Raw genomic sequence first — 20,300 nt, forward strand, 5'->3', positions numbered from 1 at the left:
AATGCAAATAACCTAATGAATCTTTTTGTTCTTACAATTTCAGATGATCTTCTACTACTCTTGCTTTCAAATCAAGAGCTTAAAACTATGGCAGGTGGGGGCATGGCATTAAATATTAAGAGTAACAATGTCATGCACAAGGCAAGTAATTTTACATGACTTGCTGCTAGAGGTAAGTAAAGCAATCATAAAGAGGTATCAATTATTTTCTGTTTAAATTAGAAAGCCATTTAGTAATAAAGTGAAAAGCTGAGCTGAAAGAATCCCAAATCTACTAACAAGCATGCTCTAGAATTCAAAGAACAAATCCCAGGTCATTTAAAAATTAGCAAACACTATGATTCTGCAAAGATGGACTACCATCCTGATAAGAACACCATAAAACCAGCGTTAGTTTCCTTACCCATGTACTGACTCCTTATATTTATCTATTCTCCACTAGAAACAAATAAACAAACAAACAAACCACACCAAACCTAATAATAACAACTCGCGAAATATCAACATCATGCAAACAGGGGCAGTTTTATTCCTTCCTTTCAAATCTGTATGCCATACCACACCCATTCTCTTCTCAATCCAGGTCTCTGATGATACAAATGTTAGACTTTATGATGGTCTCATAAGTCCCCAAGACTATTTACTTATTTTTAACCTTCTGGATTTTTTTATTATTACAACTAGATCATTTCTACTGATCTATTTTCAAGTTCACTGACTCTTACATCTGTCATGTCCACTCTACTAGTGAGCCATTCCAATAAGTTTATTTCCATTATTGTATTTCTCAGTTCTAAAATTTGCATTTAGTTCTTTATATCTTTTATTTCTTTGCTGCATTTTTAAAATCTTCCTGCTCATTCCTGAACATTTAGTTCTTTGTATCTTCTATTTCTTTGCTGAGGCTTCTTATCTTCCTGCTCATTCCTGGAACATGGTCATTATAGCTGATTTTAAGTCTTTGACATTATTTTAATATCAGGCATGATCTTGGCTTTAGAATCTGTGTTGTCTTTTCCCATTTGAGTTCAGATTTTTTATTCTTTTTAAGCTGAGTAATTCTAGATCAGATTCTGGACATTTTAAATATTATGGTACGAGACTCTGTGTCTTAAGAATGTTTGTGTATTTATTTCAGCCAGTAATTGACAGAGCTGGGTTCGTACTTCAAGTCTGAGTGTCTTCAGTTTTGTTTTCCATAACTGTCCCACGTAATGTCCAGTTTGAGGCTCCAGAGTGGTCTATCCCATAATTCAGTCCTCAACAGTTACTTATGCTGTTCAGAATCAGGCTCATATAAGCACAGCTTGGAAGTCCACTCAGCAGTCCATAATCAACTTAAAATGGTTTCCCTGTAATCTTTCGGTTCACTGGGGCTCCCCTTTTTCAGCCTTCCAACAGAGAGCAGGGCTTCATTAACCACACTGTGCTGTGTACTCCCCAGGACAGTGTCAGAAGTCAGGGCCAGGCAGCAGAAGAGCAGAGAGAGAAGAAAAGCAATGGAATTTGCTCCACTCTCTTGAGACTATAGCTGCTCCAATTTGAGAGGAAGGTTCCCCTCTCTCTGAGATTAGGCTCCTGCCTGCCCCCATTGAGGCCGCTGCAGCCACTGTCGAGGATTCTTGAATCCTGGGGTGCAAGAGAATGAAGAAAAGGAAAAAAAGAAGAAAAAAGAAAAGGATGTGGGATTGCCACATTTCCTCTGAGCATTAGAAAACCCCTTTCCTGCTCCTTGAGTTGGAACTAGAGGACTTCTGGTGCTTTTTCTGTCCGTGTTAATAAGGCTCACTTCCAAGTTTCAGGATACGTTAAGTTCAGGAGGGGCATACTGGAAGAAAAAAAATTGTAAACTCACCGCTGGTTCACTGGTACTTTGAATTCTGGTCTTCTTCCCCAATCTGCCTCCTACTATTTATTTTTCAGAGTCCTCAAATAGTCACTCCAAGCATTCTGTCCAGGTTTTATAGCTGCATTCAGTGGGAGAGACAGGGTGAAGTATGCTTACTCCATCTTATCTGGAACCAGAACCTGGACTACTGTTTTTCAAAACAAACTTTGTAGAACTGATTGACTATTTAAATTATTTGTATAACTTTATTAAGTAAAAACTAAAAATAAATAAATCTTGTAATAACCTTACCAAGGAAAAGAGAACAGGCAAGCTACTAAAATCACATTTTTTTAAGCATATATATTTTTAGATATTACATGCTTAGGAAAAAAAGTGAAGCTCTTAATTGCAATTGCTTTATTTCTTTAAATCTTATTTTATCCATGAATTTTTATAAATACTAGGACTGTTATAAATTTTTTTAAAGGAAAAAAAGAAGGTAGGAGTTATCCAAAACATAAGACAAAGGAAGCAGATTGAAGATAAGAGGCCATAAACTGTTTAGGAACTAAAAATAAAGAGGCCATGTTAAGGTGGATAGACTTTATCTAAGAAAAGGAAGGCCCTGAAAAATTTTAGCAAAGGTGGGGGAGTGGCCTAATCCAATCAATATATGTTCTCCTACTGCAGAACATAAAGGTGCACAAAAAATGAGTCTTACTGTCTAAATCTAAGGGGTCACATCAAGTTTCAGAACAGTACATATGCAAGTATGATTCCACATGCTGTTGGGAGATATGGGTAAAGAAGGGAGATTTTTACATGCTGTTTATGACATATTTGTTATACAGACCACACACACGTCGAGTATGACATATGTAATGATATTACTATTTATGTGTATGGATAAATAGATTTAAAATATCCCTGGCCAGGTATCTCAGTTGGTTAGAGCACTGTCCCAATACATCGAGGTTGCAGGTTCGATCCCTGGTTAGGGAACATACAAGAATCAACAAATGAAAGCATAAATAAGTGGAACAACAAACTGACGTCTCTCTGTCTTTCTCCTTCCCTTCCCTCCCTCCCAAAACAGATCTGTAATTAAATTACACTAATTTACCATGTATTTTAAGCATTCAGAAATTTAAAGAAAAGATAAAGAGTAAGAATGGATTTTGAGATATTTACAATTATATTTTTACCATAAAATGTTTGCATTATTCTTTTCAATTTCTTAAGCACCAATGAGTATAAAAGGAAAAAGTAAAAAATCCTCTCCTTCTCTGATACTTCTAATTCCAATACCCAAACATAACCATTCCCAATGGCTTCTTGAGTTCTGTATGATTCCAGACTTTTTTGGTATATATAAAGCCCATATAAACATATGCATATATGTACATACAAAGACATATATATACATTATATTCTATTTCAAAGAAATGGATCTCTGCTCCTTAAAATAATCTAGACTTATTCTAGTTCCTATGTGTCATTTTCCTAAATCCAAGTAGAATAATGAAAAGACAAATTCCCAGACTGGCAGATAATGTTAAATCTCCCAGCCAGGTAAATGTTAAAATGAACATAATGAACATATAAAGTCCTCAGAGATCTCCTAACACTCTTCAATAAAACAGACGAAACTTAACCAGGGCAAGCAAAATTATTTGGGGGTGGGGGTGCACAGGATGAAGCAAAAAAAGGGCAGATGATAGAATAAAGGATACAATGAAGGGGTAAGGGATTTATCTCTAACCTTTTAGGTCACAGAGTTGGACAACTATGTTCTCCCACAAAAGGAGTTATCAGAGATCTTATAACACCCTTTGACGGAACAGATGAACCTTAACAAGGGTAAGAAACTTTGGAGTAACTTTCATATACAGTCTTCTATACTGGAAAGAAATCACATATTTCTTACATTCTTGATACTAGGGAAAGGGAGTAGAAGTACTTTGCAGCAGTAGCCAGACACTTCAAGCAGGGAGAGCTTGTGCTCTGCAGTCTCCAAGACAAAAAAAAAAAAAAAAAAAAAAAAAAAAAAATCCAGGACCAACATCTCAGGGTAAAAAAAGTCCCCAAAAGTTAAAACAAAATTAGTTTATTATGGCTGTTTTATTTTTCTCTGCATTTATATGTGGCAAGACAGATTAATTCCCAACTACTTCAACTGAGAATAATAAAATTATTTGGCATTTCTTCTATTATTTCTTGACATTAATAGGATCTTCACTTGCTTTTTGAGAATCTAGAGGAGAAAATTTATTAAACAATTAAATAATTAAATAAACCATTAATTACCTTCTAATCCATGGTAATTTATAAAGAGAAAAACCCCAGTTTACTCAAATTGGTGGTTTGAAGGAACACAAGAGATTAGATATGCTGATCATTCACAACACAACATAAAGGGCTAACACAGAATAGAAAGGCAGGACAACTTTCTAGTCATTCAATGACTTAAGCAGTGATTTTTAAATTCAACAAACTTTATTAGATTGAACAAATTATGGAAAGAACACACATAAGAATTAGTGAGAAATCTGATTTACAGAAATTTTTTAAATAAGTAAACCATTTTTTTTTTAAGATTTTTATTTATTTATTTTTAGGGAGAAGGGAAAAGAGTGAGAAAGAGGGAGAAAAAAAGCAATGTGCTAGAGATACATCGATAGGTTGACTCTCACACGCCTCTAACTGGGGACCTGGCCCACAACCTAGGCATGTGCCCTTACTGGAATCAAACCAGTGAACTTTCAGGTCATAGGCCCGGCACTCAATCCACTGAGCCACACCAACCAGGGCCATACTGAAGTATTTATAGATGATATTTATCTAGGATTACTTTTTAAACACTGTAGCAAGGTAGGAGAAATGTTAAAGCAGTAGCATACAGATGCAACAAGATTGGCCAAATAATGATACTTACTGATGCTGAGTATTAAATATATGAATGTTTATCATGTAATTCTCAATTTTTCATAATAAAAAATTAGGGGAAAAATCAAATTTAAGATTTGCCTAAATCACTTGTAGGATTCTAGAAATGTATCAAATTTAAGATTATAATGGAAATCTGACTTTTAAAAAATATTGATGGTAGTAGGTTCCTGGGGTATTGAAGAATTGTTAGTGATCAGAGTTAAAATCATAGAACAGAATATATTTTCTTTTTACACCAGTATTGCAGATAAAACTCTATTTATTTTTAGGTAGTATGGTGATATATAGCTCAAGAGATCATGAAAATGTACAAGTGCAGATAGGTAGGAAGTCACTATAAAACATTTATTTAAGATGGGAGAGAAGAGAGAATAAAGAATCTAACAAACTATGGAGGCAATTACCCATCCCCTTTACACAAAGTTCAAAGCAAATAAAATGAAAAACAAAGGTTTGAAGGTAGTATCATCACAAACAGAGAGGAGGAAAAACACAAATAAATGGATATACAGAAATGTATCTCTGAACAATGATATTAATAAAAGGAAAAGCTTAATAACTTTTATGGTTCTATTTACTAGAGATAGTTTAGAGATCAATAACTGAGTGTAGGAGAAGTACTACCTAATAAGCCTTATAGACAAATAGTTTAGTTCTATAAGTGACTAAAACATTCAAACACATCTATCTCTAGCTTGATTCAACAGAGAATTGTAGGATGCATCTAGAATAGTTCAGAGAGCTTAGAAAAGAGAGAAATCTGATGCAGTAGCATGGGGAAGGCCATTCTGAAGAAGAGATGGGGTAAAATGCTAGGCCTTCACACTTTAGGATGAATGAAAAAGGAACATACTGGTACGAGAGTTATGTATGACCTGAAGAAATCTAGAGCTGTTAAGTACAGGAAAAACTGCAAAAAAAATTGAGAACTGAGGGAATCCAGGAAAAGACATTATAAGAATTTTGAGACGGGAGATTGATTTATTAAAAGGAACAAAATTTAGGATTTGGGCTAAACTGATAATAAAATATCTTTTTATTTTATAAAGAAACAAATCCTTATGCCAGCTATCGAAAATTGAATATCAATTTAAAAGCAACCAGGTTGCTTCTGGTTTATTTATATACCTTTCCCTTAAATACTTAGCCTTTTTGTTGGGGTCACTGAGTAAGAAGTCATTATACCAACTGGAAGACAAAAGCAGTTTAGGCCCATAAAATTGTTCTCAAAATGGTCTAAATTCCAAAGCATACTCAACAAAAAGAAGCTGTGAGGCACAAGTATACAGAAGGCTTAAGTTAGGAAGCCTGAGAACAGAAAGTCAAGGTCTGTCTCACTGAAATACATACCAGAAGATAAAAACCTACTAATTTTTGGAAAGGCAAGGGTTCTGAGAAATAGGATGTCATGTGGTTATAAGCAGACAGGAAAAACATTTTAGAGACAATATGAAATATAAAATAGAAGGAAAAGAGAAACTTACCATCCAAGTGTCTCTAATTCATCTATTAAAAGGTACTAAACTGATCTTCAAGGTTTATCACTTAGAATCCTGAGTAAACCATGGCCAAAACAGGCTGGACAACCTACTGAAAGGGCTACAAAGCTGTATCCTGCCTCACCTGGAAAGGCCAAGTAGGAGTGAGGCAGGTGAAGTTGTCCAGTACAAGTTGATGCTGACATACCCTGCATGGGCCTGGCTGAGAGTAAAACAGATCTCCTAGGATCTGTGACCTCAGGAAGAGGTAGCTCCAGCTGCACTCATTTGTGGCTTCTATGTGACTGAGCTGAGAACAGCTCAAAAGAAATAGGGAGAAAGGAGAAAAGGTGAGAAAAAGAGAATGCCATCTTTTCCCCTATCCTTCCTTCTCCAATTATCCATTTTTCTGTAGTAGTGACAATGGGTGCATATCCACTGTCTTCCTGATTTCTCATGTTTCAGGAGAGCTATCGTATCGTATCGTATCGGCAGCCGTCCGTCTCGAGAGACGATGGTGTAGCTTCTTAAGAGTCTATCTGCACCGCCGAGAATGGCTGTGCAGTCCGACTCGGGAGTGACACGGTATCTGTCTCCTCCCGTGTTGGATCGACATCTTGCGATGACGCTGGAGTGTCCTCTCCAGTGAAGCTGAAGCTACAGAGCCTGGGCAGGGTGATATGGAGGGTCTGCTGTTGCCCATGCAGCAGACCCCCCCTCTCTTCGCAGCTGAAGGGTCCAAGGGAGAGACGGAGTCAATACAGCTTGGCTTCAGGTGCGCCGCAGGAGTTGCCGGTGTTGACTACAACGTCAAACCGCCTTAGGGACTCCGGCTCCGGATTTTCTGTCGGGGTTTACTCCCTTAGCCTTTCCCCTGAAGAGGTATGCCGCAAGGCAGCGGAGGTTTTTTGGAGTCAGAGTTTTCCTTCTCTGATGTGCCCTGACTGGAAGATCGAACCAGCGACACTTAGCTCGCAGGCCGACGCTCAATCCACTGAGCCAAACCAGCCAGGGCTAAGTTCAGGAGAGCTAAGTTTGGGCTAAAATAACTATTAAATAGATCTATAATTGTATTATCATCACACTTTAATTAAATGAGCCAACCAGTAGAAAAACTTGGATAATCAGAGAATTTAAGGCAAAGGGCAAAATTAAAAGAATAGACATTGCAAGAACACATAATACATATTTCATTAACTTACAGAAACTGACTAGAATTCCAAACATCAGGGATTCACAAAGAGCACATTCACCGGAAAGACTATACAGCCATGCATTTAAGGGACTAGACTACATAGTATTTTGTCCTTACTATTTCTACCAACTACAGTTACTTCCAATTACAGAAACTTCCTTTGCTCTATATGTAAGTCACTATAAATGTTTTTACATACTAATGAGCATCTCATAACAATATCAAACCTTCTAGAGTTTAACAAAATCACTTAATATGCTAGTCATCCCTATTTAATTTTGATTCAGATAGAACATTTAAATATCATATCATGTCATTAAACTGAAAATACAAAGATGAATACCAACTAGCAATATATTGAGGGTTGAAATCACTGAATTGATGTCAGAAAAAAATTATTTATCCTTCTAGTAAAAAAATAAATAAAATGGGAACACAAGTAGAAAAACAGACTTCAAAAGTAAAGACAGGGCCAGAAAGAGTTATTTTATGAACCTGAAATTAATGAAATCAACACATAATAAATAGTATTATTTCCATTCCATCCTGCAATGTGATTTGAAGGCAGTTTTATTCGTGTGATTAAAGCATATTTAACACCTAAAGATACGAGTAGAAACATGTTTCGTTGTTTTTTTAAGGCAAATTTTACTATAACAGACTTATGAAAACACTTTCTAAACAAAATGTTTCAGGTAATTCACTCTCTCATCCTTACCATGAAAATGAATCGCCACAATCCAATTATTTTAAATGAATATTTCTACTAAAGTACTCAGTATGTTTATACCAACCAATCTGACACCAGAATATTCAATGAATAGTTAAAGAATATAACTGAGGTTTGGAGAGATAACAATAAATTATAAATTGTTTGGTATATCACACAAAGCAACTTACCTTGTAGTTTTTTCAATACAGCAACCTCCATTTTCAGTACTTGTTTTGGTTGTTGAGCTGATTCCACCTTCAGTGCAACATTTTCTCTGGTAAGCATGTCCAAGGCATCGTAAATTTCTCCAAAGCCCCCACCCCCAATCTTCCTCAACTGTATCAGAAATAAGAACAAACACACAAAATTACTAGAAGATTCTAAATGGAAACTAATTAGTCTCTGATATTTAGAAAATTCATACATAATTTTGCTATTGCTATTTTATGATAAAAAGGATCTCAATATTGTTAAATTAACCACAAATATGCCAAGAAGAAAACAAATATCTAAAAATAACATCAAAACCTTTTCCCACAGGTTTGTCTGCAATAGGTAATAAAATTATTCCAGTCACAAATAATTTTCAATTTTGGTCTACAGCCAGCATCAGAACTGTCACAAAAAAACATAGTATCTGAAAGCTTCACCTCCCACAAATGCCTCTCAACAACCAGATTCATTGTTTTAATTGTAAGGCAATCATTTGAAGACTTTATAAACCATGTACTATTTTTGCCAGTTGAAATCTTCCCTGGAACCTGATTGAGATGTGTATGTGGGTTGGTTTGAGGTGGGGGTAGGGCAGCCAGAGCCCAGCCCTCTCTGCAGCATTTATGCTCCCCTCTGAGGCATGAAACACACATCAAAGAGTACGTAGAAAGCTCCTGTTCTAAATAATCCCAGGGTTCACTATATATCTATATACTCAAAACATATAAACTTGAATCAAATTAAACACTTTCATCAAACACTAAATATTCTTCCTGAAGAAACCTGTTAGCTTGAGAAATATCAGGATCTCTGTCTCAATATTATTGGGCTGGCCAAAAAGTTGGTTTGGTTTTTTTTCTGTAAGATGGCTCTAGTAGCACTTAATTGTCTTTAAGTTCATTCGAAAGAATTTTGTTAGATTGTATTGTAACAGCTGTCAATATCAGCATGCATTAGGAAGACTTATCAAAATTGGTGAATTTTTGCATAGCCATTTTAATATTGAAGATGGAAGAAAATATGTAACACTTTCGGCACATTATGCTTTATTATTTTAAGAAAGGCAAGAATGCTACTGAAACACAAAAAAATTTTTGTGCAGTGTATGGAGAAGGTGCTGTTACTGATCAAACATGTCAAAAGTGTTTGTGAAGTTTTGTGCTGGAGATTTCTCACTGAATTATGCTCCATGGTCAGGTAGACCAGTTGAAGTTGACAGCGATCAAATCGAGCCATTAATTGAAAACAATCAATGTTATACCACATGGGAGATAGTCGACATACTCAAAATATCCAAATCAATAAACTTACTGGTGAAACTGAAAAATGTGTCTTTTATTTTATGGGAAAAAACTATACAGACTTTTTGGCCAACCCAATATAACCAAGTTCTGAAGAGCTAGTGACAACTGGACCTGTAGACCTACGAGAAATTGGAGTGGGAGGGGATAGATGATATATTTCAAGCTACAAACAACATGCAATTAGCCTTCTTCCATTTCCTGAAACTAGGTCTTCTCTTCACCACATTAACAAACTTCTAGGGTGTGATATAATGTAGCAAGTCATCACTGGAGCCGCAGTCCTAAATCCTAACCAACCCTAAAGACATCACCTCAAATTCCACTTCCTTCCCCACTGCCTCAAGACTGATAACTGTATCTAGGATGATTTCCTTATCTTCTGAATTTTTACAAGAATTATTTGCTTAATCACTTAATTAATCATTTTACTAGGCTAAATACCTCAGATAGCACTTGAATTAACACAGCATCTGCTTTTTTATTTCTTATGTTGCTTAATATTCCAACTTTCCATTGTCAATGTCCTAGCCCCTACAGTGAAACTAAGCTTCTTCAAAGAAAAGGCCATCTATTCTTTGTTTTCCCCGTAACATTTGGCAAAGTGAGAACTATATATACAGGGTGGGGCAAAAGTAGGTTTACTTTTGTTTGCATGGAAAATAATAATACATTAATAAATAAGAATACTAGAATAAACTGTTTTGTGTACTCAAAACTGTAAACCTACTTTTGCCCCACCCTGTACTGCTAAGTAACTATTCATTGCTTTGTATATATAAACCATAATCCTTCTTTATTCTGGTCTGGTCATGGAAAGAAATACCATGAGAAGCTTCGGTAGGAGCTTAGAAATAAAAAAATGTTCCAGAACTTAATTTTGGTTAAATAAATCACTCCTTGTTGGGTCATGATTGGAACTTGTGAGTCTTAATATTTTTTCATTGAATAAAGTCTAGTATAATTTTAAAAATTCATAAATGGAAACAAAAGGACATCTTTCTAATTATGGACTGTGATAAGAGGTGGCTTCATGTTTTACATCACAAAAAACCTGACCAAATGATGGAATAGGGTCAAAGTGGCAGTGCAGGTAAACACGGTACCTCCTCCCACAACCACACCAAAATTACAACTACAGAACTTCCATCATTCAGAACTGCCTGAAATCTGGCTGAATGGAAGTCTTACAACAAGGGAATTAAAGAAGCCACATCAAGGTTGGTAGGAGGGGAAGACATGCAGAACAGGCTGGTTCCAAACCCATGAGTGGCAGATAAAAATTGGGAGGGATATCTCAGCTGCAGAAGTAACCCCTGAGGAGTGAGGGGGCCCAGCCCCAAACCAAGCCCCTAGCCCAGGATTCCAGTGCCAAGAAAAGAAGTCCCCATAACTTCTAGCTGTAAAAACCAGTAGGATTTGAGGGTGAGGGAGACAAGAGGGCTTCCAGAATCCCAGGCAGTTCCTCAAAAGGCCTGTGAACATACTTACTCAGACTCACTCTCTCTGAGCTACAGAGCTGGGGCAGAAGCTTGAAAGGCACCAGAGACTTACAGGGAGGCACTGAATTGTCCCGCTTCAGGGCAAGAGTTGGGAAGGGCAGCTCTCTCCCAGACAGAGGTGCTGACAGAGGCCATTTTCCTTTGATAAGCCTTCCCCTCACAGAGCTGGCAGGGGTGTCATATCTGAGTCTCCATTAACCTGGCTCACACAGTTTGTCCCACCCTGAGGACCATCCAAGCTGTTTTCAGTGGCATTTCCATACAAATGACCTGTCTTAGCTCATGCTTCAGATTTTCCTAATCTCTCTCAAACAAGCAGCATCTGGCCTCAGTATGCTCTGTACCACTTGCTAAGGGGGCTCCAGGCCTGGCACTACCACCAGCAGCCTTTGTTCACAGTGTGGCCTCTCCAGGGCACCTCCAAGCCCAGTACAAGCAGCAGCCATCTGCAAATTACTTTATAGCTCATGCCAGGTGACCCTAGACAGAACACAGGTGGCAGCTGACCTTAGCCTGCACCTCCTGGGAAGCCACAGACCCAGCACACCCAGGGGACAGCTTAAGACCATGTCAGGCACCACCCAACCACCACCACAAGCGACATACTCAAGTGGCAGACTCAGGTGGTACCAGAGGTCCACTGAAGTAAGTTCTGCTCTGTGGGGTGGACAGGGTGGTTAGAGGTTGGTGGTCAATGGTCATAGACAGTATGTGCAGCTGACTGGCCTAAGGGTAAATTCCTTCCATTGACGTGCCAACTGCAATCAAGGCTCAACTACAAGAGGGGTTGTGCAAAGCCCGTGTGGATGGCACACTCAAACGTCCAACTAGGGTGATCTAGGGGGAAGCTGAGTCACAGGACTCTATAGAACATGTACAACATAAGAACACTCTCTCCACCTTGGCTGGGAGACATAGCAGCTCTACCTAATACATAGAAACAAACACATGGAGGCTGCCAAAATGAGGAGACAAAGAAACATGGCTCAAATGGAAGAACAGAATAAAACTCTGGAAAAAAAGAACTAAACAAAATGGAGACAAGCAATCTACTAGATGCAGAGTTCTAAACACTGGTTAAAAGGATGCTCAATGAACTTAGAAAAGAATGCATGAGCTTAGTGAAAACTTCAACAAAAAGATAAGAAACATAAAAGTGGAACTACAAAATATAAAGAAAGAACCAGTGAGAAATGAAGGATTCATTAACTGAAATGGAAAATACATTACAGGAAATCAACAGTACAGTAGATGAAGCAAAGGACCAAATCAAGATATTTAGAAGATAAGGAAGCAAAAATCACCCAGCCAGAAAGCAAAAAGAAAAAAAATTTTTTTAAATGAGGGTAGTGTAAGGAAACTCTGGGACAACTTCAAATGTTCCAACATTCACATCGTGGGGATGCCAAAATGAGAAGAGAGCAAGAAATTGAAAACTTATTTGAAAAAATAATCACAGAAAACTTCCCTACCTTGGTGAAATAGACATACAAGTGCAGGAAGCACAGAGTCCCAAACAAGATGAATCCTAAAAGGCTCACACCAAGACACATCATAATTAAAATGCAAATGTTAAAGACAAAGAGGAAATGTGTTTTTTAAATATTTTTATTTATTTATTTTTAGCGAGAGGAAAAGAGAGAGAGAAAAGAGAGGGAGAGAAACATCAATGTGTGGCTGCCTCTAATGCACCCCCAACTTGGGACCTGGCCCACAAGCCAGGCATGTGCCCTAACCAGGAATCAAACCAGCAACCCTTTGGTTTGCAGGCTGGCACTCAATCCACTGAGCCACACCAGCCAGGGCCAAAGAGAGAATCTTAAAAGCAGCAAGAAAAAGCAGTCAGATACCTACAAGGGAGCTCCCATAAGACTGTCAACAGATTTCTCAACAAAAACTTTGTAGACCAGAAGGGATTGGCAAGAAATATTCAAAGTGATGAAAAGCAAGGACCTACAACCAAGATTACTCTACCTAGCAAAGCTATCACTTAGAATCAAAGGACAGATAAAAAGTTTCCCAGACAAGATAAAGCTAAAGGATTTCATCACCACCACACCACTATATGAAATGTTAAAGGGTCTTCTTTAAGAAGAAGAAGACATAAGAACAGACATATAGATCAATGGAACAGGATGGAGAGTCCAGAAATAAACCCAAGTCTATATGGTCAACTAATATTCGACAAAGGGGGAAGGAGCATAAAATGGAGTGAGAAGAGCCTCTTCAACAAATGGTGCTGGGAGAACTGGACAGGGACATGCAAAAAAATGAAACTAGGCCACCAACTTACACCATACACCAGAATAAACTCAAGATGGATCAAAGACTTAAATGTAAGCCGTGACACCATAAAAGTCCTAGAGGAAAACATTGGCAGGAAAATTTCAGATATACCACATAGCAATGTTTTCACCCATACATCTCCTAAGGCAAGGGAGATAAAGGAAAAAATAAACAAATGGGACTACATCAAACGGAAGAGTTTCTGCTCAGCAAAAGAAAATGTCAGCAAGATGAAAAGGGAACCAACCATATGGGAAAACATATTTGCCAATGATACCTCAGACAAGGGATTGATCTCCAAAATATATAAAGAACTTACACATCTCAACACCAAGCAGACAGACAACCCAATTAAGAAATGGGCAAAGGACCTGAACAAACACTTCTCCAAGGAGGATACACAGAGGTTCCATAGACACATGAAAGAATGCTCAACATCACCAGCCATTAGAGAGATGCAAATAAAAACCACAATGAGATACCACTTTACACCAGTCAGAATGGCCATCATCAACAAATCAACAAATAACAAGTGCTGGCGAGGATGTGGAGAAACGGGAACCCTATGCACTGCTGGTGGGAATGCAGACTGGTGCAGCCACTATGGAAAACAGTATGAAGTTACCTCAAAAAACTAAAAATGGAACTGCCTTTTGAACCAGTGATTTCACTGCTAGGATTATACTCGAAGAATCCTGAAACCCCAATTCAAAAGAACCTACGCACCCCTATGTTCATAGCAGCACTGTTTACAATAGCCAAGTGCTGGAAACAGCCTAAGTGCCCATCTGTAGATGAGTGGATTAAAAAACTGTGGTACATTTACAGAATGGAGTACCATGTAGCAGAAAGAAAGAAAGAACTGCCATTTGCAACAACATGGATGGAACTAGAGAGAATTATGCTTAGCAAAATAAGCCAGGCAATGAAAGAAAAATAGCATATGAGATCACCTGATACAGGAGACTAATGAACAACACAAACAAATGAACAAAACTGAACAAGGAACAGAATAACAGTTATCAGCAGGGAGGGGAGAGGGAGGGAAGGGAAGTAAGTAGGGGAAGGATCTAGTCAAAGAACATGTATAAATGACACATGGACATGGACAACAGGGTGGGGAATGACCGTGGGAGAAGGGGTGGGCTGGGTGGGGGAGAGCAATGGGGGAAAAATGGGACAACTGTAATAAAAAAAATTTTTTTTAAAAGAAAGAAAAAATTAAAAATATTAACAACAAAATGGCAATATGTATCTATCAACATCTGAATCTAAAAAATGAACATGCAGAACAGAAACAAACTCATATATATAGAAAACATTTTGATGGTTGCCAGATGGGAGGGTTTTGGGGGAATGGGTAAAAAAGGTGGGGAAATTAAGAAGTACAAATTGGTTGTTATAGAATAGCCATGGGGGTGTAAAGTACAGCACAGGGAAAACAGTCAATAATATTCGAATAACTATGTATGGTGTCAGATGGGTGAGAGATTTATTGAGATGATCACTTAGTAAGTTATATAATATCTAGTCACTGGAGTGTACAGCTGAAACTAATATAATAATGTATGTCTACTGTAATTGAAAAAGAAAAAATTAAATAAAATAAAAATGTAACAAAAAAGTCTAGATTAAAGTAAATGATTTTGTTTTTTGGTCTATTCCTATGATGTCATTTGAATAACAGTAGAACATTACTTTTTTACTGAGCTTGACAAAACCTTGAGACATCAGTGCTTATGAGGGAAAGAGAAGAGACAGTTTAGTATGATGAGGGTATTCAGATCAGAGAAAGAATAAAGTAAGGCCTATGACAGATTGTTTTCTAAACATGGCCACAACAATACTGCCCATCATTTTTTTGCTCCTTCAGTGTGACCTTGCCTCTTTCCCATCAAGAGGTAGATTCTGTTTCCCCACCCTCTTTAGTCTGTGAGGATCTTGTGACTGCTTTAACCAACAGAACACAGCAAAGTAACACTGCACCAGTTCTAATAATGGCCCTTAACCAGACTTATAGCTTCTCTTACTGCTTCTCAAGAGCTAGTCACATGAGAAGCCATAGCACTATGAAGTGGTCCTAAAAAAATGAGCCATCAGGTTACAGGGAAGGGAACTAAGGATCCCCAAGGCACCAAACAAAACATCAGAAGTTGATCCCTCCAACTCAACCCACCCTGCTAGTACCACGTGGTTAAGGGACAAACCACCTAAGCGAACTTTTCCTAAATTCCTAATCCACAAAACTGTGACCAAAATGGATGATTGTTTTAAGTCTCTAAGCTTTTATGTACTTTGGTACAGAACAGCTGATAACCAAAACACGATCCTTAATAATGAGTCTGTAATTTCTCAATAAAATTGTCACTATGCCTCCCAAACTTGGGTGACATACTCCACACACATATATTAATTCTAATTATCAAAAAAGAGCAATTATGCCAGGCATATCATCTGCCACCTTTTGATATGTCTCCTGGAGAATAGCCAACCTTTATTATAGCACTTACTACAAAGCTCTCACCTAAGCAACACTCATTCCTGACTTACAAAAAAGATTACCAATTGTTGGAATCTTCCTGCACCAGTCCATGACGATATCATGATCCTTTTCTTATATTTACTCAAGTAAATTTTCAAATACTATTGATATGGCTAATCAGTAAAACACTGTACCATAAAAATAAAATTGTTATTTCTAAAGAAAGAATCTTCTTTTTCCCATCTGTTGATAGATTAAGGAAACCATTAAAATAGCTTCGTTAAACCTGCTAATGGAACAATACTTTGAGTAACAAAAAAGTGGGTATATTTTGTTTTGGGTGTATTTATATATATCTAAAATGAAAACAGCTCCTTTAAGAAAGGAAGAGATGGCAGATTCCAAGTCTAGGGCAAGAAAGCCATCAAAAGACTGTTATGACCATGTTATAAGAACTCAGGAGACAATGTGAAGGATGTCCACTTAGTCAAATGAGACAATTTGAGCATCAATAAGGATAATAACTACAATGAACTAGCACAAATTAAATTTGCTTAAATCCATGAATTCTTAATTATATTTTAAAAAATCTCATTGGTCACTCTCAGATGATGCTAGGGAACCAATTAATTATATATTGTTTTAATTCTCACCTGGGGACATGCTTATTGATTTCTCTTGTTTGTCTCTTTGTTTGTTTTTTAGAGGAGGGGGTGGAGAAGAGAGAGAATGAGAAAAACATCAATCAGTTGCCTCTCACATAAGCCCAGACCAGGGACCAAACCCACATCCTACGCATGTGCCCTGACTGAGAATCAAACCTGCTACCTTTCAGTTTATAGGACGATGCTCCAACCAACTGAGCCACACTGGCCAGGGCCCAATTCATGATTCTGAAAATTGGTAAATTAAGAAAAAGAATCAAGTATTTATTCTGTTTTCCTAATCAAACTGTATCTCAAGTAATCAAATAGTTGATGATGAGAAATGTTCATCATCATTTACTTAAAAATGTACTTTAATAAATGAAAGAATGCTGGAATATCACCAATCTACAATTAATAATGAACTGACAGACCCAGATAATGTTAATCCATTGTAATAACACCACAAAAATGATAGGCAATCTGACATTCTGTGCTACTATTGAAAGTTTATAATATCCTTTCTGAAAAAATGTCCCCAACTCAGATTAGATCTCAGATTTAATCAAGACTCTATATATAACTAACAATTTACAAAACCATGACAGAGAAACATGGTAACACCACATGGAGGCAATAAGAAAAATACAAACTGTGGGAAACTGTACAGGCAAATGACCTAGTTTCTCCAACTAATAAATAGTAAGTAAAATGAGATTTTTAAGAAATCTTAAGACTTCTGGCCAAGATAGAGGCGTAGGTAGACATACGGCATCTCCCTTCACAACTAAGGAAGAATACAACTACCTTAAATCTAGAGACAACCAGAAGTTCCAGAAAATCGAGCTGCATGAAGTCCAACAAACAAAGATATAAAGAAGAAATACTTATCCAGACAGGTAGGAGGGGCGGAGAGGATGCAGTGTGGTGGTGGCAACAATGGCGGCAGCAGCAGGTTGGCAGAAAGCGCAGTCACACATTTTAAAGTGAGGAGAGACACCTGGGGAGTGCTCCCAGCACCAGACCAGACCACACAGCACACTGTCCCAGCAACAGGGAAAATAAAGCCTCATTGCTTCTGACTGTGCAAAGCAGTGGAGGTTGGGCTGGAGGAAGAAACTGCTGGTCTCTCAGTAGAGTCCACTTACTTAAAGGACCCCCATGATCCTAGAACATCCGCAGACCCACCCACTCTGGGGACGATGGCCAGGGCACCAGCTAGAGAGGCAACAGTCCCATACGGAAGTGAGAGAAGTGTCTGGAAAAGGGGCGAGTGCTGAGCAAGTGGCATTGTTCCCTCTCAGACCCCTTCCATACATACAGCGCCACAACTTTGTGAAACGAGTCGCCCTGTACTGATGAACACCTAAGGCTCTGCCCCTTACAATGTAATAGGTGTGAAAGCTCTACCTAAGACACAGAGGAAAACAAGCACAGGAGCCAGTCAAGATGAGGAGATAGAGAAGTATGGCCCAAGAGGGGGGACAGATCAAGGCTCCAGTGGGAGAACTAAGCAATGAGGAGAGAGCCAACCTGACAGAGTTCAAAACACTGGTGATAAAGATGCTCACAGGCTTGGCAGATATGCTTAAGTATGGCAAATGTATAAGGGAAGAAGTGAAGGCTATGCTAAGTGAAACGAAGGAAAATCCACACAAAACCAATGGTGAAGGAAAGGAAACCAGAGTTCATATCAATGATTTGGAACATAAGGAAGAAAAAAACAGTCAACCAGTACAGAATGAAGAAAAAAGAATTGAAAAAAATGAGGAGAGGCTTAGGAATCTCTGGGACAATTTTAAACGTGCCAACAGCTGAATCACAGGGGTGCCAGAAGGAGAAAAGGAAGAGCAAGAAATTGAAAACTTACATGAGAAAATAATAAAGGAAAACTTCCCAAATATGGTGAAGGAAATAGACATACAAGTTCAGAAAGCACAGAGAGTCCCTAACAAGCTAGACCCAAGGAAGACCACACCAACACACATCATCATTAAAATGCCAAAGGTAAAAGATAAGGCAAGAATCATAAAAGCAGCAAGAGAAAACCAGAGAGATACCTACAAAGGGGTGCCTATAAGACTATTAGCTGATTTCTCAAAAGAAACTTTGCAGGCAAGAAGGGGCTGGCAAGAAGTATTCAAGGTGATGAAAAACAAGGACCTACAACTAAGATTCCTCTACCCAGCAAAGCTATCATTTAGAATGAAAGGGCAGTTGAAGTGCTTCCCAGACAAGGTAAAGCTAAAGAGTTCATCATCACCAAGCCCTTATTATATGAAATGTCAAAGGGACTTACTTAAGAAAGAGATCAAAATTATGAACATTAAAAAGACAACAAACTCACAACTATCAACAACTGAGTTTAAAAAATAAAAACAAAATCCAACTACGCAAACCAGAACAGGAACAGAAACATAGGTATGGGGATCATTTGGAGGGTTATCAGCTGGGTGGGGGAGGGGGAGAATGGGGAAATGGTGCAAGGATTAAGAAGCATAATTTTTTAGTACAAAATAGACAGGGGTAAATTAAGAAAAATATAGGAAAGGGTGAAGCCAAAAAACTTATATGCATGACCCATGGACACAAAGTAAGGGGGGTGCATTGCTAGAGAAAAGGGGGGTGGACTGCTGGAGGGAAGGTGGGTGCTGGGCAGAGGGGAGGAAAGGGGAAAAAACTGGGACTGCTGTAACAACATAATCAATAAAATATACTTTTTAAAAAATCTTAAAATTAAAAAACACAAGTAATATATCAGCAATTGCAATATCCCAACACTATATGAATTTCATTCAAATCATTAAAAATTTTTCTGATATATCGCCTCAAGCAAGGGAAACAAAAGAAAAAAATAAACAAATGGGACTATCTCAAACTAAGAAGTTTTGGCACAATAAGGAAAACCATCAACAAAATGAAAATCCACTGAATGGGAAACATTCACGGATACATCTGATAAGGGGTTAATATCCAAAATTGTTGAAGAATTTATAAAACTCAACACCAAAAAAACAATCCAATTAAAATGAGCAAAGGACCTGCCTGAATAGAAATTTCTCTAAAGAGGACTTACAGATGACCAACAGACCTATGAAAAGCACTCAACATCATTAATCATCAGAGAAAGGCAAATTAAAACAATGAGATACCATCTCTCAACCTTTCAGGAAGGCTATCATCAATAAATCAAGAAACAAGTGTTAGCAAGAATGCGGAAAAAAGGGAACCCTCATGCATTGTAATTAAGAATGCAGTTGGTGCAGCCACTGTGGAAGGTAGTATGGAGTTACCTCAAAAATATTAAAAATGGATCTGCCTTGACACGCTAGGTCTCCCTCTACAACTACAGTGGAATACAACTACTTCAAAACAAAGGATAACTAGAAATTCCAGAAAATAAAGCTACACGGAAGCCCAACATATGAAGTTATAAACCAGCGGTGCCATTTGGGCAGGTAAGAGTTAAAGAAGGCAAAGCTGTTTGCGGAGCGGCGGGGCGGGGCGGCGAAAAATCCTGGAGGCAATCAAGCCCCTGGCCTGCGCGACTCCAATCAAGCCACTCCAATCAAGCCCCTGGCGTGCCCGACTCCGGCGCTGGGGAGCAGCCGCAGCATCGCCTTGAACAGTGAGGCCCAGGGGGGCGGGAGGACGGATCCCGGTCTCCTAGCTGAATAACTGTGTGAATCCATCTTGGACCCCCGCCC

The 20,300-nt window shown here is 38.1% G+C and overlaps 1 protein-coding gene across 2 annotated transcripts in view; it reads right to left on the bottom strand.

The window, feature by feature from the left end:
* The window catches only part of TTBK2 (tau tubulin kinase 2), a 134,251-nt gene that overhangs the window by 84,580 nt on the left and 29,371 nt on the right, over nt 1-20,300 (bottom strand). Inside the window, exons 1-2 of one of the 2 annotated variants that reach the window (XM_090270488.1) lie at nt 8,354-8,416; nt 1,856-1,967 (exon numbers count right to left, since the gene is read on the bottom strand). Coding sequence is in view for 1 of the 2 variants with exons in the window: in XM_090270487.1 (XP_090126613.1) it covers nt 8,354-8,501 (148 nt within the window). In the remaining variant the exon portion in view is untranslated. Of the gene's footprint in view, nt 1-1,855; nt 1,968-8,353; nt 8,502-20,300 lie in introns of those variants that run through there. The other variant, XM_090270487.1, reaches the window with a different exon arrangement.

Source organism: Furipterus horrens, unplaced genomic scaffold (genome assembly GCF_987537825.1).
Source record: "Furipterus horrens unplaced genomic scaffold, mFurHor1.1.pri manual_scaffold_3, whole genome shotgun sequence".
In the NCBI taxonomy this organism is placed as follows: domain Eukaryota; kingdom Metazoa; phylum Chordata; class Mammalia; order Chiroptera; family Furipteridae; genus Furipterus; species Furipterus horrens.